The following is a 21175-nucleotide window of genomic DNA, read 5'->3' as shown; positions in this document are numbered from 1 at the left end:
TCTATCTAGCAATGGCTCAAACTAAGCCTTAGTCATTGTTGCTGTCTATTATACCTTAAGTTGGGAATTGAATGCAGGACTTCACATATGCTAGACAATCACTCAGCCACTGACATACATACCTTTCGCCCCTCACTGGGGGCCTCTAGGCAGGTGCTCTACCACTGAGCCACACCCCAGCCCCTCACTGGGGGATTCTAGGCAGGTGCTCTACCACTGAGCCACACCCCAGCCCCTCACTGGGGGACTCTAGGCAGGTGCTCTACCACTGAGCCATACCCCAGCCCCTCACTGGGGGATTCTAGGCAGGACCTCTACCACTGAGTCACACCCCAGCCCCTCACTGGTGAATCCTAGAGAAGTGTTTTGCTTCTGAGCCAAACCTGCAGCCCTTCCATTTTGGGCCTCACATGTTCTTAAAATGTTCTAGCAGGGCTAGACTCAGCTCTCTACTTCATGGGAATCATGGTGAGCAGGAGCAGACACTAACATGTTTTGCCCTCTCACCAGTGCTGGCCAGTCACTGGGATATTCTATTAAATGCAGTGAACAGAATGAGCACAGACAGCTCTCTTGTTCCAATACACTGTGCAATCCCACAGTCCCACCCTGTATTCTGTAACTACTTTCTCGGAGCATTCCAAATGCTGTGACCCTTTAATACAGTTCATGTTGCAGTGACCACCCCAACCATAAAATTATTTTGTTGCCACTTCGTAACTGTAATTTTGCTACTGTTATGAGTCGTGATATGCAGGAAATCTGATGTATGACTCTGAAGGGATTGAGACCCCACAGGTTGAGACCCTGTATTAAGGTCCCTAATTTGATGCAGACCCACTTATCCTTAGGGAAGGCAGTATGGCCTATTCCTGGAGGCTGGCAATGTGCCTGCAGTGGGTGAGTCTCCCAGCTGCAGCCTGAAACCTTTTTATCTGTTCTTGCCTCCCAAGCTGGCAGTTTATAAAACAACTCTGCAAAACCACATGGAAAGTTGGGTGTCGTGGCACATGCCAGGAGACAGGAATCCTAGCACATGGGAGGTGCAGGCAGGAGGATCAGAAGTTCGAGGCCACCCTTACCGATATAGCAAATTCCATATGAGTCTGGGTTATATAAGGCTACATACTAACCTTAAAACAAACAAAAGGTAATATTCAGTTGGTAAAGTGCTTGCCATTCTCAGAACCCACAATTTAAAAAAGCCAGGCATGGAGCTGGAACAATAGCTCGGTGGTTAATAGCACTGGTTGCTCTTGCAGAGGACCTAGGTTCAATTCCTAGGACCCACATGGTGACTCTCAACCATCTAGAACTTCACTTCCAATACCCTCTTTTGGCTTCTTTGGGCACCTGGCATGCACATGGTGCAAGGCATATATATGCAGGCAAAATACCCATACATACACATACAATAAGAAAAAAATCTAAAAAGGGTGCAGCGGTGAGTTTGTAATCCCACCCAGGTCTGGACAGATGGAGACAAGCAGATCCTTGGGGCTCCATGGCTAGACAGTTTAGCTCCAGGCCAGTAAGAGTAACTTTAAGGGGCTGGAGAGATGGCTCAGAGGTTAAGACTGCCCTTCCAGAGGTCCCGAGGTCAATTCTCAGTAACCACATGGTGGCTCACAACCATCTGTAATGAGATCTGGTGCCCTCATCTGGCCTGCAGGAATACATGCAGACAGAACACTGTGTACATAATAAATCTTTCAAAAAAAGTTTCCGTGGGAGGGGTTGGTGCTTGGAGACAATGATAGTGAGATAGTGATAACTATGTCCCTTGAGTGTCTGAATGAAACTTGGGGGCTCTTAAGGGATCTGAGGATGGCACTTGGTTCTGAACTGGAGGGTACACAGATACACATGTAGGCAAAACATATACATTAAAAAAAGAAAGATGCTGGGTGGTGGTGGTGCACACCTTTAATCCCAGCACTCGGGAGGCAGAGTCAGGCGGATCTCTATAAGTTCGAGACCAGCCTGGTCTACAAGAGCTAGTTCCAGGACAGGCACCAAAGCTACAGAGAAACCCTGTCTCAAAAAACAAAAACAAACAAACAAAAAAAAAAAAAAACAAGAAAAAAAAAGAGGAAAGAAATCTTAAAAAGACTTTTAATACGGTCGTGGAATATTACTTTAACTATGTAAAGGTGTGTTACATTTGTCTGTGTTGTGGAATATTACTTTAACTGTGTAAAGGTGTGTTACATTTGTTCATGCTGCATTTGTTTAACTATCTAAAGATGTGTGACTGAGCTAATAAAAAGCTGAATGGCCAATAGCTAGGCAGGAGAGGGATAGGTGGGGCTGGAGGGCAGAGAGAATAAGTAGGAGGAGAAATTTAGGCTCCAGAGAGAATGAGGGAGAAAGAGAGGGAGATCTGGGGCCAGGAAGGCAGTAAGAAATGGAGTTGGAAATACAGAAGGAAAGAAAGGTAAAAAACTGAGGCAAAACATCAATGAAGAGAAACAGGTTAAATAAAGTTATAAGAGCTGGTGGAAAAAGCATAACATAAGGTTGGGCATTCATAGTTTCCATGTCATGATTTGGGAGCTGGTTAGCAAGTTTCCTTTTTTTTTTTTTTTTTTTTTTTAACAATTACTATTTGCTGAGAAGGCTGCCAGTATGGAAATATTCTTTTTTTTTTTTGGGGGGGGGGGGTTTCGAGACAGGGTTTCTCTGTGGCTTTGGAGCCTGTCCTGGAACTAGCTCTGTAGACCAGGCTGGTCTTGAACTCACAGAGATCCGCCTGTCTCTGCCTCCCAAGTGCTGGGATTAAAGGCGTGCGCCACCATCGCCTGGCGAAATATTCTTTTTGTATGTAAGCCTTTTATGTTAAAACTGCAGGCCTAAGGCCTGAATGTTTATGATCTTTGGGTAAGATTTCACTCTTCTAAACAGGACTGGTAAGCAACTTTGACTAAAAATATCCTACCTCCCTACAAAGTTCACCTTGTCCGTTGTAACATCATCGGTGCCCCACAAGAAATACCCTGTGATGTCATTCAAATCCCTTAGCAACCCTGAAAGATGATATCCCTTCAGCACTCACCAGCTTCCCCTATTTGACTATTATAAAGCTAGACAGAGTGACACTCTTGAAGGAGTCCACCCCACATTTGCTGCCTTCCCAAGCACCTCTTTTTCTCTTAACATTTGTGTTTAAAATCTGAATTGACAATGTTGGGGCCAGCAAGATGGCTCAGTGGGTAAAGGTGTTTGCCACCAAGCCTTTGATCAAAGTTTGACCCATGGGTGGAAGGAGAGAGATGACGCCCATTGTTGTCCCCTGACTTCCACAGGTGACACCACGTACCACATACATATATACATATTAAATACAAATAAAAACAATCATTTAATAAACCTCAGTTCTGCTCCTACTATCTTTTTTTTTTTTTTTTTTTTGGTTTTTCGAGACAGGGTTTCTCTGTGGTTTTGGAGCCTGTCCTGGAACTAGCTCTTGTAGACCAGGCTGGTCTCGAACTCAAAGAGATCCACCTGCCTCTGCCTCCCAAGTGCTGGGATTAAAGGCGTGCGCCACCACCGCCCGGCTCTGCTCCTACTATCTTATCCTGAATTCTTTTCTGCAGGGAAGCCAAGGATCTGGTTTTACCTGAGTTGAGGTCCCTAAAGATAACAATTCCTTAGGCTAATAAGGGTGACAACTCTATCTCTGTCCTTGTCACCCTTGACAGTACTCGGAGGTGAGGACTACACACAGCAGCAGCAGAGGCCAGTGGTCCTCATAACATGCCTGCAGGACAGCTCACAGTGTCCTCTTATAGGGACAGACAAGAAAGGAGGCGGATGCCAGACAAGGTGGTTCAAAGATACAGGGCAGGGAGTGACACAAGCAGGCAGAAAGGCCTTCTGGGTACTCTCACTGGGTATAGGAACCTGCCAGCACCCAAATCTACTACATCCTAGGCTTCGGCCTGCATTGCCTGGGAACCATGTGACAACAGGCTATGCAGGAAGTGAATGGCGATTCTCGGGGACTCCACTGGACCCATGTCTAAGAGTCTGTTGCCATTCTTCAGGCTGGAGAAAACTTCAATAAAAACAGCCCACACGCACTTGTGTTTGTATAAAAGATATTTACTTCAATTATCACACCTAGGGTGCTAGTGAATAATACATGGTGTGAGCTTCGGTGATATTGCTTCTCCGTATCATAATAGGGACCGTTGGACAGTGCAGAGAACAAACATTTCGTATGGCTAACCAAAGACAAGAAGGACGACGCTGAGGGGCCGACGGGTGCCTCCCCCACCCCCACGCCAGCCGGAACCAACTCTTATTAAATGTAGAAAACAAATCGCAAGAAAAATTAAGATGATAGGAGATGGTCACAGCAACACAAGGCTTCTCAAAACTACTTGAACAAAAAAAGAGAGAGACACACACATCTTTTACAATTTTTTTCTTCCTCTCGCTTCTTTTTGGTCAATTGGGTCTTGATAAGGATTAAAATTAAAAAAAAAATCTGTGATTGTATTAACACACAAGCTGTATAAACACCTAAGACTTAGTGCCTGACAGAAAGAAAAAGTAAATACTGCTAAAATGTAACACATGATGGGACTGAGGAAGGGCTGACTTGTGTCTTGTGCTGTGTGTTAGTAGTCTAGAGGAGGGTGGTGCTACCCGCTCTCCTAGCAAGTAGTTATTGCACAAACGCAAAGAGCTAGGTTTCTTGTTCTGTGGGAAGGGACTCAGGGAAAATCACAAAGCTGATTCCTCCCCACTGTCAGCTTATAACAAGCTAGTCTCGAAATGCTTGAAGGTTTTTTTGTCAATGTTTCTTATGTTTCTAAAATGTCCGGCATTTTTCTGAGGCAGGGGCAGTCTCAGAGGGTAGGGAATGAGACATCTATTTTGTGTGTGTGCCTGTGCACACACACACACACATGCGGGGTGTGTTGGGGAAGAGAACTAGAGAGACGAAGAGAGAGAAATACATAGACTAATCAAGAAAAAAAACCACCCTTGGGGAACTGGGATAATTTTATTGGAGAACTTTTACCCCCAAAGAGATGAGTGGGACTCCTCTCCCCCCAATTTCAGAGAATGGGAAAAATATAGCACAGAAAAAAACGTGGACTTGACCTCAGTGGACTATTTGGGTTTGTAAAGGCAGGTATCCGGCCCTACCTAGGGTGTGAGCAGGCCCCTAGCCTCTCCCTGGGGTGAGTCTCCTTTTAAAGTTTGCCCCCTCCCGTGAAGGTAACCACATACTCCCACCCTCTGCTGAGCAAGCAATGGGGGTTTCTTGCTGCCTGTATTTCCAGCCACAGAAAATCCTTCCTCCACTTTTCATGACATGGGAGGGTAAAGGGTTCTTTCAACCCATGAACTAGGTGTGTACCCTCCAGCCACATCCAGGGCTAGGAAATACCTGTTGCCTTGAAAGATGCCTTTTGACTAACTTTGAATGCAAGGAAAGACAGCTGACAATGAAAACCAAAGATGTGGCAACCCGTGGGGACCACTGAGAAATCACTTTCCAGTTCAGGGCGACAGCCTTGGCCAGACCGCCGGCCTCTTCCCTGATCCAGAATCGCCGAACCTTCATGAACCCAGAAGTCTTAACAGAGGCTCTAGGAGGTTTTGGGGGAACTTGAACTTGGCTTTTCTGTTTTTCTCACTGCATTATAGCGCCTCTGGAAGCAATTCTCCCGCCCAGTGCTGCCTGACATGTTAACTTTGTTCATCAACTCTCAGTTGAACAGTTATATAAGTAGAGACCGCCAGTTTTTGAGTGGCTACCAGGGAGACAGGTGTCTGATTGTGCTGGAGGACTCCCTTCTGTCCCTCATACCTCCCACCTCAGTTCCCCAGACCTTTTCAGACTCTGGGGTGGGGAGAAAAGAGGTGGGGAGTAAGGGACAGTAACCACCGGAGTGACAGCAAAAGCATTCGCAACAACAACACAAAATGACAACACACTCCTGATAAGTACTTAAATGATTAACCTAATAATAAATTAGAAGAGAATAGATAGAAATATTTTTTTCTTCTTAAAGAAACATCCTTTTATAATCACCCTCGAGTACGCTGACAGATCAGTAGCAGTCGGTCTATCTCCACAAAGAGAGGGTTAAGTGCTTCAAGGGTCGACTGTGGGGTCAGGCATTCGGGAAGGTTCCCCAGCTGCTGGAACCCAGGCAGCCATGACCCAGGGCTCAGGGCTGAGCCTCAGTGGCCAAGGTAGGCCAGCTTGCCCGTCGGTTCATGAACACACAGAACTACAGTGAACATACTCATCCACGACCTGAATCGATCCTGGTTCTAAAGCTTACTTAGTTCATTTGGTGTGCAATAACGCTATCTTTTTCAAAAAGAAAACAAAATAACCCCCCCAAACAAAAGCAACAACATGACTTCCATTGCACAGAGCTTTGACACAGAGCCATCTATTAAGTGCTTCCTGTTTAAAGCAAACTACAAAAAAATAAAATAAAACAAACAACAAACAAAAGATAATTGTGGGTTGGGAAAAAAAATACCAAACTAAAGCAGCCCCGTGCCACTTGGATGTGTCTTGCTGAATGGTGTCCTATTTTGCCAACGGAAGTCCCAAACACTTCCTGGCGCTGTGCTTCTGATATATTTTCCATAGGGATAGAGGCGTGGTATTGGGATTTAAGGCACCTTTCCTTTCTGATCACAGAAAGCTTAGTACATAGCATATTTGTGGTAGAAATTAAAGCCAGAACACTACAAAATTACAGTAACGGACTCTATTTAACATGAGCAAACTAAACCCATCTACAAAAAGCAACTCAAAGGCATTTGAAATTTGAATAACCGAGGGATGGGGCATGCACATTCATGCATAATCTAATGTCTTTCTCTCATTAGCCCCCTCCCCCTCATTCTTGGCAACAATGCTGAACTTTTCAAGTCAGCATTTCAAAGGAGACCAGGAGCTTTGGAAATGTCTTGTTAAAGCTAAATGTCACTTTGTCCAAAAATGAAAACTCAATATGCCACTGAAGGTGTGGCCATGGGATCTTTGGAGGGGAGGTGGCAGGAATGGGGTAGGGGTGGGCATGGGGGCAAAGAAGCAGGTCCTTAAGTGGAACACTGGGGAATCCTGGCTTTTCTTTTGCTGTTCCTGAACTCCGTTCTGGCACTGGTTGAGCCTGAGGTCTTGGGTTGTATCCTTTGCTGAGGAGCTTGTCCCTACCCTCACTTTCTGGTTAGTTTCCATCTATAATGCACTGGCAGAAGTAATGAGAACGAAATTTTCTCAAATTAGTCCATTCTCTTAGCATGCAATTTTACTGGTCAGTCTGGCATACAGGACCTCTGGGAGCTGGAATCAAGTCAGTTAAAGAGTCTCAGGCCACCTGGGACAAGCATTGCCATAGTAGCCACAAAGCCTTCCCCTGAATCAGTAAAGCCTTAGAGAAACTGCAGCGGCAGCTATGCCAGGTGAATTTGATGGGGACAACAAAACTAAGTTCCCTATGTCCTACTAGGGCATTTTGGCCACTACAGCAGGTATAACTCAGATCCACCAGCTGTCCTGGGAGCTGGTTTTCACCCACATGGAACAAAAACTAGCATGTTCTTTTGGGAAGTAAAGACCAGGTATGCATGATAGGGGAGAAAGTCTAATGGCTTTTCCTGTCCTGGAGATACTTGTGTTTGTAAAGTAGAGTTCCTGGCAAGGTTGCAGGGCTAGATACAAGAGATGCGGATAGTCCCAGTTCCTACAGATGTGTGCTTATGTCCTCTGGGGATAACCCCTGGCCAAAGGAATGGCTGTGATGGAGTTTGACAGCTGTGTGGGAAGGAAGGCAGAGAGAAAGACAAGAATTTCTGAGGCTAGAGACCACCCCTGTCTACAGACCCAACAGCTGCTGGAGTTCCAAGAACAGCTGAAAGCCAAGAGAAAAATCCCTGCGCTTAGCAGACTTCAGACACCACTCCAGGATGTGCTGACAGAAGGAGGCAAAAAGCCCACTTGCCAAGCTGAGATGATCTGTCAAGCTTGCAGCCCCTTGATCCCCCTCTTCCCAGGCTACTTGCCTCACAGTTCTGAGTGATGTCAAGTGGTGAGGTAGAAGAGGACAGATGAGGGAAGACAATAAAGAAGGAACAGGAGTAACAACCAAGAGCCTTCAACTCCCTTGCTCTAGCCCATCTTCTCTAACAAGGATGGCTGACAGCTTCAGGGGGCGGACCTGGAATGATTACAGGTACCAGCAGCAGCACAAGCCTGTGATGGGGAGCAAACCATTGCACAGGATGCTCAGGGTCCATTGAGACCTCCTTTGTAAGAAAACACCACTATGGAAAACAAAGCTATCTAGTCTTCTGTGGCAGGGAGGCACCTGTGGTGCGAGTCATCAGCACTCCAGCTCCCCAGTGCTTAGTCAGTGCCTAGAGAGTGCCCCTTAGCATTGGATACAAGCTGCTTTCTGCTGGACTTGCTCATGAGCTCCACAACTGAACTTGGCTCTGGCTACGGAGGCAGATGAGTTATGTGGGTAGCAATGGGCAGAGACTCTAGGACACAAGAGCCCAGAGCACATACTCAGCACATAGCCCTGCTGTATTCTGGGCCATCTACCAGATGTGGCTTTAAACAGGGAGAAGAGAGAGAGACACTGACTAAAGGAAAGCGTAACTGGGAGACACCTGAGCTTTGCAAAGAGAAATATCTGTCCCAAGGAGGATGACAGCTGTCCTCTTTCGCCTCATTTTTAGAGTGGTGTGGCTGGAGTTCTAATACTACATCCCAGAGAGTCTGCACTGATTCCAACCCAGGATACAGACATAAGCCACTTGTGATATTTTTCAGGTGGCTAGCTAAGAAAATAGTCAACTTCAGCTAAGTGCTTGCCTTTTTTTTTTTTTTTTTAAGTAAGAGAGAGGTCTAGTAGACAGAGATCAGACATCTCCACTGACTAAAGTTTCAGGGAGGAGGTGACTGGGAGCCAGGTCAGAGTGGAAGTAAGTGGGCAGGAGTCTAAGAACCTACATGCCTACTACTTCGGATGCCACAAGGGATCTTGGGCATGAATAAAGAGGTATCAAGGGGCCTGATGTGAACACTGATTTTATGGTGGGCTCCCACTTAGCCAGTTGGATAATGGCATGATAGCTAGTTAGGATTGCTGCCTCTAATTAAAGAGAAAGGCATTTAGAATGAGCAGTGGCTTGTGATGAAGTGTTAGTGTTTATATGGAACCATTCTCCCCTGGAGGAGAAGCACACTCAGCTTTGTAAGCTGAGAGAGTGTAAAGAGGGTGGCTGGCTGCCTGTGGGAGCTACTGCTTGGATCTCCAGTCAGCGGAAAGTCACCGCACGAGGGAGCGCTGTTCAAGGCACTTGAATATTGCTTTTCAAGATGAAAGATGAACCCTTGGACTCAAACTGGGAAGGGAGGATCTGATGAGGAGGGAGATGTAACCCCCGTAGGTTTCTGTGTTGTCTACTAGCAATTCTTAGAAAGACTACAGACAGTGCTAGCTTAACCCCAAACCCCATCAAGTTGGGATCTCAATTAAAATAATAATAATAAATAAGAGAAAATACAAATACAGAACTCAAGCAAAAACCTAACCAAGTGATTGTATCGAGCACCCAGATGGAGGTCTGGCACAAGAGACAGAATGGAAATCAGTAAGAACCTAGTTAAAGAAACAAAAATGACTAACTTGCTTGGAAGAGCCAAAGGCTGTCTTAGACTGCTACTGTGTGACCCCCAGGATGGAACAGAACTTGACTTCCATTTCCTCAAGATTTAACACTGGTTAAGTAACAGTCACACCTTTAAAGCGAACACACTACCCTCTTCAGTCCTGCTAACTCTGCTTCTCATACTAGTGAAAATGAGCGGTTTAAGGTCCATCACCCATGATGACAGATTCCCTCAAGGGTTTTGTGGAGGGGGTACCATGATCCCACCAGTGACACTGCTCCATGTCCCTAATGGGTCCCTGGTGTGAATGAGCTCTTCCTCACTCTTCCTGCACAGAGCCTGGTGTGACTCATTTTTCTCCTTCTGTCCCTTCCCTGTGAATTCTCTTCTCACTGAACCAGATCTCAAGTGCAGAAGACCATCCAAAGACAGAACAAAGGGGTCTACCTCCCAGCCTCCTAGAGCCTCCTGGAAACTTCTCATTCATGAAAAGGCATTGTTTTTAGTGTCGTGACTCTTATAGTTTGTGAAAACTCCAACTAAGGGCTTGCAGCTGCAGGTTGAAAGACTGTGAATGAAAATATATAAGCTCCAAACATCATGCAAGAAATGTGGTTTCACATCTGACAGTCAAAGCCTACAAGCTAAGAATAACAAGCACACTGAGGTGTAATAGCGGGAGATACTTTTAAAATTAGAACTCCCTCCCACCCTCCCAAATAAAAAAAAAGTACTATTAATTAATTAAACTTAAGAAATAATGAATGCACCATTAAAATGTCATCCAAAGATGTTGACCTAAGACAAAAGTTTCAATGATACACAATACGGTCAAAAAGTTTTCAATCAGTAATATACAGTATGACAGCTACATCTTGTAAATTATACCCAATACTGCCGGCAGTCTATCCCTCTAAAGAATATTTGCCCCTTTCATCCCTTCCTAACAATCAGATAATAAAATACAGCACCTATAAATAAGCAAAAAAAAATATATATATATACCGAAATCATCTATTGTTAGTTTAAAGGTATGGCAATAAGGAGTCTAAATTAGCAAAACCTGTAGAAGCCATGACTGATAAACCAGCTTATTGAAAAAGGTGGCAGTAATGCACTCTATGTGTGCACAGGTACTTAAGAAAATACACAGACGTATAAAATTACACACGCACGCACACTCTCATCCACCTCTATACTCACGCATATACACATAGACAATGGGAGGAATCAAGAGACAAGTTAGACTTTTGATTTGTACTTAGACTGCCCTAAACTGTGCATTAAAAAAAAAAAAAAAAAAAAAAACAACAACAACAACTTGTGAGAGGAGAAAAGAATGAAGGGCCAATGGTCTGCTCTGGAATTGAAGTGTCTCCATTTTGGTGAGTTTGGGCCGTTTCTATAGGGATGGAAATAGAGCCCAGACTGCTGCATTCTCTCTTCTGCAGGGAAGGAAGCTTCCCACGAGTAGATAGGGTTATCAGTGCTTGTGGTGGGAAGGGGACGGGGAGAAGAGAAAGAAGAGAGAGCGAGCGCATGGATGCGTCAGCCCTGCCCAAGCCCAGGAGCATCTTCTCCTGGGGGCTCAGTCTGTCAGGTGCCCTGGAGAGTGGCGTGAGGTGAGGTGCCTCTGTGCTAACGAAAGATGAACAGACAGTTGCCTGCACACGGAGGGACTAACTGCTGTGACCTTGCCGGCCTACATTTTCCTTCCTTCCGACGTTTGCACATGAGCAGATGTGCCAACACAGACGCAGACACCATAAACAAAATGAACCGGTACATGCTACAGTTCTAACTTGTCTCCTAAACCTCCGAGATATGAGGTCTGATCAGCGTGCTCTGCGGTTAGAGGTTAAAAAGCAGATTATAAAATACCTAGATTCGGATCTTTCTTTTTGTCCTGATTTGGCCTAGAATGGAGTGTATTAAACAAACTCTGGCCAGCAAAAGCCCAGAGTCAGTTAAAGCTATGGATCAATGTGCACTACATGTCAGGATTCTGTCTACGTACAAGAAAACTCTACGTCAGCTACCACAAAATCAGATATTTTCCTGATGTGACTTTTCTTTTTTTTTCCTTTTTGTTAAAAAATATGTGGAGTAAATGTGTTTTATTTTAATTCAAAGTTTCAAACGAGAAGATTCTTTTCTTGAAAATACTTAGGAATCCAAACTAGTGTGTTTAGAGTCGGTTTGACTGTGCAATCTCTTAGTGGCAACTGAACAGCTACAAAAACTTTTTTTTAATTTTTCTGAAAAATCCCCCCCTTCCTGGTTTAAGAAGATAATAGTGTATTATCGCTCTGAAGCCATTAGATGGCAGATAAAAAGCCCCCTTTTAATATGTGGGTTTGATTTTTTTTTTTTTTTTTAAAGCCCACACGAAAGAGGAGGGCACAAGGCAAAAGCTGTAAAGAGTTATTCCAGAACCTGTGGAAATCACTTAGGGCAATTAAAAAAAAACAAAACAAAACACTTCAGGGTACAAAAAAGCTCGACTACACTTTTCCGTTTTCTTCCTTGAAAACACGACATAGATTGGGCTTAATGCTCCTTTGTTTTCTATATGCACCTTGGCCTATGGCGATTTTGCCCTGTGGCCCGCAGGGCGGAAGTGCGCAACACGTCCAGGCCTTGGGTCGGCACCGCCCTCCACGCACCCGCCTGCCCCAGCCCACTACTAGCCAGTGCTGACTAGGCCTGGCGGGGACCTGCTAGGCGCAAGTAGGCCTGGCTAGGCCCGGCGAGGCCCTGCTGATCAGGCCCAGAGGCCCGGCGCCCTCAGAACTCCCATTCAATGGGCTCCTCCCGGCTGGCAGCCTTCTCCAGGCGGTGGATGATGCTGTTCAAGTTTGCAGCCTTCTTTTTGCGGACCGGGTTGTCCCGAGCACCCGCCGCCTCAGGCAGGCCGAAGAGGCTCTGCAGTGAGCTAGGCCTTCGTGCAGGCGTGTTGGCGGGCGCGCTGGTACTTGGCAATGCAGAACTCCTTTCTGCAGGGCCCGCCCTAGCCGCCCCAGGGGCCTCGGTGGCCGTCGCAGTGGCTGAGGTAGCGGCGTCCTCTCCGGCCGCGGGTGCGGCGAGGTTTGGCACAGGCGCCGGGGTATCGGCGAGGCCTTCGGGCGGTGGCCTAGGCCGGCCCGCGTCTTCACCGTCGTCCTGTCCTGGGGTCGCCGAGGATAGTGGCTGCGCCTTCGCCTTCTCAGCAGGCTGCGTTGCCTCTTCCTGGTCGGCCGGGGCTGCGGCCACCTCTGCTGGCCCTCCCTGAGACTTGGTGGCCACTGTGGTGCCACCTGGCTCCTCGACATCAGCGGCATCCACACCATCACAGCTGTCACCTTCTGAGCTGGGTGCGACGCGGCCACTTCGGGCCGAAGGTGAGTCGCTGGCACCGGCCTGGCCCTGGCTTCCGGCTTGAATCTCCTCAATGAACAGTTCTCTGCGGATTCGAGACCTGCAAGACACAAGCGAAGGCCCTGTGAGGTTCCTATGCACAGGCCCGGCTTTACTTCTGTGCACATCACCTTCTCTCTACCACATACTTAATTTTTTTGAGATAAGATCCCTTATCCCAGACTAGCCTTGGACTTGTTAATTAGTTAAGAGTGACCTTGAGTTTCCAGTCCAGCAGCCTGCATTTCCCCAGGGCTGGGGTTCCAAGTGTGCACCACCTTTCATGGTTTACGTGGCTCTGGGGAGAGAAGTCAGGGGTCTGAGCATGTGAGGGAAGCACTCCATCAACTGAGCTACATTCCCAGCCCTATTTTAATTTTTGAAACTAGGTCAGGATAGTCTTGATTTTGGCTCACTTAGTCTGGCCTTGAACAGAGGATCCTCCTGTTCCAGCCTCCAGAGGACTGGAATTCCATGGTGTAGTTACTGGCTGGCCCATTTCTTCCAGCTCCATCTTATTCTGATGGTCCATTAACCAGCTGCTTCCACTGTGTCGCAGCAAGCATGGTTCCTGGCATGTGATCATATTCATTGACTAAATAAATGAAACTTCGTTGGAAAGCCATTTATTGGATGTAACCCAAGGTGGGAATCTTGTAACTTCAGCTCTGAGCCAGAGACTTCTGTCAGGCCTCTACCCAATGGTATACTTTCAACTGATTCCCTACTCTGAAGGGAGCAGACTCAGTGGGGGAAGTCAGCTGATTAAGAAGGAAGGAGACTAAATATATGTTTTTATTATATCAAGCCTAAAAAAATGTGAATGGGTATTTTGCCTGTATATATCTGTGTGTACCACATGGGGGCCTGGTGCTGTTGGAGGTCGAAAGAGTGTGTTGGCTCTCCTGAAACTGGAGTTACAGACAGTTGTGAACTGTTATAGGGGTGCTGGGAATCAAACCAATGTCCTCTGGAAGAGCAGCAAGTGCTCTTAACTGCTAATCAATCTATCTATCTATCTACTTTTTTTTTGAGATAGGGTCTGGCTGTTCTGGAAGTCACTATGTAGACCAGGATAGCCTCAAACTCAGAGATCTGCTGGCCCCTGCCTCCCAAAGACCACCATGCCTGGCTTAACTAAGTTTCTCTGTGTAACAGTTCTAGTTGTCCTAGAACTCGCTCTGTAGACCAGGCTAGCCTCGAACTCTCAGAGATCTGCCTGCCTCTGCCTCCTGAGGGCTGGGATTAAAGGTGTGCACCACTACTACCCTACGGACTTTTAAATTTTAAGACACGGTCTTTCCAAGTTTCCATTGAACTTACTCTGTAGCCCAGGCTGACCTTAAACTGTAAACCTTCTTTCATTAGCTTCCTGAATAGCTGAGGTTATAGACCTGTCCTAGGCTTGATTGAGGGGATGTGGTTTGGCTCAACATATGAGAACCTTGGGGCAGTTGTTTACCTGGTCCATAGTTAAATGTTTTTGCTAGAGTGAAATCAGAACCTCATCTTAAAAGTTCATTCATTCATTTGTTTGTTTATTGAGACTGGGTCTCTCTACACAGCTCTAGCTGTCCTGTAACTTACTATGTACTCCAGATTGGTCTTGAACTCACAGAACTCCACTTACCTCTGCCTCCCCAGTATTAAAGGCCACTTTGCCCAGCTTTTTAAATTACATTTCCTTATTTTGTTTGGGTGTGTTACCTGCATGTATGTACGTGTACCACATGCATGCCTGGTGCCCATGGAGGCCAGAAGAGAGTGTTAGATCCCCAGGAACTGGAGTCACAGATGGCTATGAGCCACCATGTGGGTGCTGGGATCTGAACCTGGGTCCTCTGGAGGAGCAGCCAGTACTCTATTGCTGGGCATCTCTACAGACCCCGTCCTGAAGACCTTAGAGCTGTGAGGTTCTGATAGGTCCCCAGGAAGATCCAGGCATAACAGCTTTCCTAGGGTAGCTTCAGGAACTTGGAAACTGGAGGCCCAGTCCCTGGTGCTGTAATGGGAAGGTGGCTCTGCTCATAATCGGTTTTCAAGCCTTGTGACATCAAGGATACCAGTGGGGTGAGCACCCAGTTCTGTTCTGCCCAGTCAGGAGATGACAGGTTAAGTGGGTAGCTAAGCTAAATCTTATAAAATGCATGCAAGTATGCTGGATTTAAGTTTGTCTCTGCCAATTACTAGCTACACAACTTACATAAATAAATGTGGGCTTTTGAGTTTGTTTGCTCTCAAGCTTCTTTCTCAGACAAGGCTTTAGTATGTAGGCCAGGTTGGGCTAGAACTACTACCTCAGCCTCCCGAGTGCTAGGTTTACAAGTATGTACCACCATGCAAATTCTTCTTCTTTTTTTTTTTTTTTTTGGTTTTCGAGACAGGGTTTCTCTGTAGCTATGGAGCCTGTCCTGGAACTAGCTCTGTAGACCAGGCTGGTCTCGAACTCACAAAGATCCGCCTGTCTCTGCCTCCCGAGTGCTGGGATTAAAGGCGTGCGCCACCACCGCCCGGCCACCATGCAAATTCTTACAGGACCTTTGGAGTAAGAGAAGGCCGAGGTGAATGGGCTGGATGTGGCAAAAGGGTAGTACAGGATCTCTGACCTTATACACCAGCCTCCTTAGTAGGTGTATAGGACTTTTCTTGGTAAAATACAACTAGTGATCTGGAGCTTCAGTACTGGTTGGAGGGCATACACTTATCTATTTACTTTTGGAGATAGGGTCTTACTCTGTATCCCAGACTAGACTCAAACTTTCCATCCTTCTGTTTTCTAGATACTGGGGTTAAAGGTGTGTAGCACCATGCCTGGCATTATCTTCTAAATATTAGCTTATTTTCTTGAGTGTAAGTGACAGAATGCAGGGCCTTCTACTCAGCAGCTACACCACTGCAACCTCAGAGTTAATTTCTAGAAAAGCTGTACAGAAAAGAATGTTTGGGAGGCATAGGGGATTTAAACAAGGTCTTGTCCATGCTAGGCAAGGGCTGTACCACTGTGCCACACTCCCAGCTCCTCACTGGATTTTAGACAAGAGCTCTATTGCCAAGTCACACCTGAAACTAGGCCAATTCTCAATTATCTGTTCATGGTTTATTTTCTCTTTGTATGTGTGTTTGAGGTATGTGTGGCAAAGCCACATGCCATGTGTGAAAGTCTGGACGACTTGCAAGAGTCAGTTCTTTCCTTCTGTGTGTGGGGCCAAGGATCAAGTTTAGGTAGTCAGCTTGGTGGTAGGCATCGTTACCTGCTGAGACATCCTACCAATTCCTAGTTTTTAAAAAAAGACCCTTAGGGCTGGATGTGGTGGTACAGGCTCTTAACTTCAGTTCTTGGGAGGTAAGGCAGATCTCTGGGTTTGAGGCCATCCTGGCCTATGTAGCAAATTCTAGGCCAAACAAGGCTACATAGTAAGACACTGTCTAAAGTGATGATGCTACACTGGCAAGATGGTAGGCATATAGAAATAGAGATAGCAACAGATAGAGGTACTCTGCACATACATCTGACAAACTGAGTTCCACTCCAGAATCCCATAAGGCGGGTGGAGAGAACTGAAACCTGAGAGTTGTCCTCTGACCTTCAGTCAACACAAGCATGCACAAATGCACGCACATGCACAATAATAAAGTTTCCTCAGTTCCCAGAGGAACTGTAGCCTCTTTACCCAGCTGTTCACATTGTACAATGTTTTGGCCTTGGGTCTGCCTTCAGAACCAAGGGCCACACTGTGCTCTGTTGGGTGTGTTCTCATGGTCTAGGCTTTGGAGCTCTTGACAGGACTCTACCTGTAATTATGGAACCAGTTGATGACGGTGCTGGTCTTCAGGTTGAGTTGTGTGGCAAGCTCCTCGATTGTTTTTGGTGACGGATATGGCTTCTGCTGATATGCTCGCTTCAGCGCTTCTTTCTCCTCGGGCGCCAGCACCACTCGAGGTTTCTTCAGCTGGTGTTGTGGCTGGGGGCTGGCGCCTTGACTGTAGTCAATGCCCACAGAGGGGGGCTCACAGGGCTGGCTGTCACTGACAGAGCTGTGTCGCCGCTTCATGTAGGCTGTAGGGAGAGAGGGTGAGCAGGTGAACTTAGGGATAGCTTGGAAACCAGTTCAAAGCCTCAGCTCTGGGAACAGAGCAGGATGCTGAAAAACCTATAGGCTGAGTATGGTGGGACAACATATGCAGTCCCAACAGTGAGGAAGCTGAGGCAGGAGGATCATGAGTTTGAGGCCAGTCTGGGCTACATACTGAGATGTAGTGTGAAAAAAAAAAGACAAAAACAAAATAGCTGGGGTGGAGCTGAGGGGTAGAGTGATTGCTTAGCATATATGATACCCTGGGTTTGAGCCCTAGCACTCAAAACTAAATATAACACCCACTCTAATAACACCCTGCAGTGGAACCATACTGTCTGACCTCAGCATATACTGAGGCTCACTCTGATGTCATGTGAGGTCCCAGCTATCTCTGGCCAACCTGACAGTTAGTTAAGGGCTGAGGAAAGATCCAGCTTGATGAATACAGTGGTGGCAGGGACACTTGGGGCACCTGAGAGAGGCACTAATGGAAGTCACTGGACAAAGCTTGGAAAGGGCTGAGAGACTTTCCAAGAGAGGATATTCCAAGGTCATCTTGAAGGATGATGTTGGTTCATCTAGAAAATATAGGCTCTGGCATAGAAGACAGTAGAAGACTGTAACTGCCTGGGGAGATGGCTCAGAGGTCATGAGCACTGGCTGCTCTTCCAGAGGTCCTGAGTTCAAACCACATGGTGGCTCACAACCATCTATAATGAGATCTGGTGCCCTCTTCTGGCAAGCAGGCATACATGCAGACTAACACTGTACATATAATAAACAAACAAATAAAGCTTTAAAAAACAAAACAAACACAAAAAGAAAATGGAAATCTAAATTGAGGTGGTGAATGCTTATAATCCTAGCACTTGACAAGTGGAGGCAGGAGAATTAGGTAGGTGTTCAAGTCATCTTTGGCCTGGACTATGTAAGACCCTGACAAGAGAAAAAGAGTAGGGAGAAGAAAGACAGACAGACAGACAGACAGACAGAGAGAGAGAGAGAGAGAGAGAGAGAGAGAGAGAGAGAGAGAGAGAGAGAAAAGGAAGAAAGGGGAAGGAAGACAATAATAATGGAAGCCAATGACTGAGATAAAGGTAATATCAAAATGGAACCCTAACAACCCTAACAGACCCCAGCATGGTATAGGAGGGTCTTCTTTCTATGTGTTGCTTTCATTGATTGAATAAAGAAAACTGCCTTGGCCTTTTGATAGGGCAGCCCTTAGTTCGGCGGAGTAGACAGAACAGAATGCTGGGAAGAAGGGAAGTGTGGCAGACGCCAGCCATGATTCTCCTGCCCAAGACGAACCCTGGTTAGACTCATGCTGGTAAGCCATAGTCAAGTGGCGATACACATTAATGGAAATGGGTTAATCAAGATGTGAGAGTTAGCCAATAAGAGGCTAGAACTAATGGCGAGGCAACAATTTAATTAATACAATTTCCATGTGGTTATTTCAGGGGTTAAGTTAGCTGGGCGCCGGGAATGCAGCCCGCTTCTCCTCCTTACAACACCAGCACATCAGCACATCACCACAGGAGATTTCCAAAGAGAAGCCAAAAAGGGCCCAGAGGGACAGTCAGGGGCTAGTGGTGCTATAGAAAGGGCTCAAGAACCTTGAGGGGACGGACTGACAACAGCATCTAGCACCACAGGGAGGAATGTTAGGAAGGACTAGACTAGACTTTGTACTTGGTAAATATGGGGGAAAATAAAACCCCATAGAACACAAGAGGATACGTGGTATTGGGCGGGAAGGAAGGAAGCAAGGGCGGGCAGTGAAGTTGCTATCTGTGTTGGGAGGCTGAACTACAAACATAGGCAACTGCTCTGGGGAGACTGAGGCGGAAGAATTTTTGTCATTTCAGGTTCTTGAGGGGTTACACAGTAAGACCTAGTCTTAAAAACAAGGAAGGGAGGGAGGAGAGGAGGGGAAGAAAGAAAGGAGGAAAGAAGAAATGAAAAGCAAAGAGGGTAAGTCCAGGGCTAGGAGTGACTTTTTAGTGAGTGAGTGACATGAGTGTGGCTCTGTGGTAGAAAATAAACTTACTGTGCACTGGCTCTGAGTTTGGTCCCAAACTGTTCCTCACAAAGATAAGGAACAAATTCTAAGTGGAGGAGAGAGGCTATGGAGAAAGCATTGGGGAGGAACCCAGATGGCTAGACTGAGGTAGGATCCTGAGCCTGGAGTCAGAAGGACAGTTGGAAACAGCGATCGGGTCATGGGATAATGGTAGTACCACTGATGTCTTTCTCTAGGAGGCTATGGGGAGGGCCATCAGGTTTGTGGAGTAACACTGAGGACCCTACAGAAGTTAAAGGCAGTAGTCTGTTAGAGGTAGTCCAGAGGCACTTAGCAGCCTACGGGGAACAGAGGAGTGTGCCTGGAGCGCAGCGCTAGCAGGGGTACTCAGGGTTGGAGGAGTGGAAGATATTTGGCGAGAAGAGGACCATAACCAGAGAAGCAGAAGGGGATGCCAGAAATCCAGGGGACCCATCCTGGGTAAGTGGAGCAAGAAGAGAAATAAAGGCGGGATATAGGATGGCTGGGGAATCAGGAGTCTGAGTTTAGGATCTGGAAGGTGGAAGAATTTGGGTTGGTAACAAAGTCAGGCCAAAGTTGAGGAGGAGGTCTAAGAACTTGATACCTGGGTGCTGGACTAAAAAGAAAGATCATCCATGTGGGACATTTCCTGGCTGACACAGGACAAGGGCATGGTCAAAAGCCATTGGCTTGTGAAAATGTAAAGTGATTGACAGATGGTGCAGACAGGAGTTTTTCATATATGAAGGCAGGATGGCGATGGATCCGAAGGATGAGATCTTGCTTAGGGTGTACCCTGAATGAACATGTAGGTATACGGGGGAAGCGCAGTGGTGGAATTGAGGTCCTGGGATGCTGTGTGGGCTCTCTGTTGTGTACCTCTGTTGTAGCAGACAGTGCTTGGAGCCACAAACCACTGTGATTGCTTTAGCAAGGAATTGGTCACACTAATCATCTCCCCACTCCTGCCGTGTGTGTGTGTGTGTGTATGCACATGTGTACATAACGCATGTGGAGGCCAGAGGACAACCTCCAGCAATGTTCCTCAGGTGTCATCCACCCTAATCCCTTTTTAAATTATGTGCATCTGTGGGTGAGGCAGGGTGGGGCAGTATGTAGCATGTGCAGTGCTAGAGATGTCAAATTCCATGGGTCATGGGTTACAGGTATCAGCCATAGGTTGCTGGGAACTGAATGAGGTCCTTTTTAAGAGCAGTAAGTGCTCTCAGGCACCGAGCTGCTTCTTCAGCCCTCCCTTTATTTTAGTTTTGAGACAGAGTCTCTCATGGGTCTGGCACTCATTGAATAAGTTAGGCTGGTTTGCCAAGGAGTCCCTAGGATCCACTTGTCTTTCTGACTCCCTTGTGTTGGAATCACAAGTACATGGCCTGCCATTTTTTTTTTTTTTTTTTTTTTTTTAAAGGACAAGGTCTTTCTATATAGCCCTGGTTGTCTTGGAATTTACTGTGTTGCTATGTAGACCAGGCTGGCCTTGAACTGCAGAGATCCATCTGCCTCTGCCTTCCTGTTGGGATTAAAAGCAGGTGTGACAACATACCTCACTTTATTTTTATTTTTTAAATAAAGTGTGTTCCAGGGCTGAAACTCAGGTCCTCTTGCTTGCAATGAAGCACTTTATTGACTGAGCCATCTCCATTTCTCTCAATATCTAGTCCTGGTTATCATTTGTAGCCTAGGGTGGTCTGGAATTCATGGTCCTTCTGACTCAGTTAATGGAATGCTGGGATTATAGATATGTGTCTCCATACCTGACATTTTTAACAGAATACAAGTTGATCATTCTCACTTTCTGCATAATTGCCTGACTGCTTCTTCTGTTTCTAACTCTTGTCCTCTGGAGAGGTTGGTATTTTCATCGTCCTTGGTTGCAAGAAGAGAGCTTTATGCTAGGTAGTTACTGAACTCAGCTATTTTATCACCAAGAAACTATTGGGAAGAAACATCCTGGGGGCTATGGATGGGGATCAGTAG

At 46.4% G+C, this 21175-nt stretch overlaps 1 protein-coding gene across 6 annotated transcripts in view; it reads right to left on the bottom strand.

Annotated features, from left to right (window-relative positions):
- Cux1 (cut like homeobox 1) overlaps positions 1-21175 on the bottom strand; it is a 331836-nt gene that overhangs the window by 14504 nt on the left and 296157 nt on the right. For 4 of the 6 annotated variants that reach the window (XM_057765876.1, XM_057765878.1, XM_057765877.1 and 1 more), the window contains 2 exons: positions 16853-17117; positions 10414-13121 (listed from right to left, as the gene is read on the bottom strand). The exons of the other annotated variants lie outside the window; for them this stretch is intronic. In XM_057765876.1, the coding sequence (XP_057621859.1) occupies positions 12452-13121; positions 16853-17117 (935 nt within the window). In that variant the 3' untranslated portion in view covers positions 10414-12451. Of the gene's footprint in view, positions 1-10413; positions 13122-16852; positions 17118-21175 lie in introns of those variants that run through there. 6 annotated transcript variants of the gene reach the window in all.

Source organism: Chionomys nivalis, chromosome 3, assembly GCF_950005125.1.
Source record: "Chionomys nivalis chromosome 3, mChiNiv1.1, whole genome shotgun sequence".
Lineage (NCBI taxonomy): Eukaryota > Metazoa > Chordata > Mammalia > Rodentia > Cricetidae > Chionomys > Chionomys nivalis.
The sequence above is the reverse complement of the archived record's forward strand: the minus strand, read 5'-3'. Positions and strand labels throughout refer to the sequence as shown.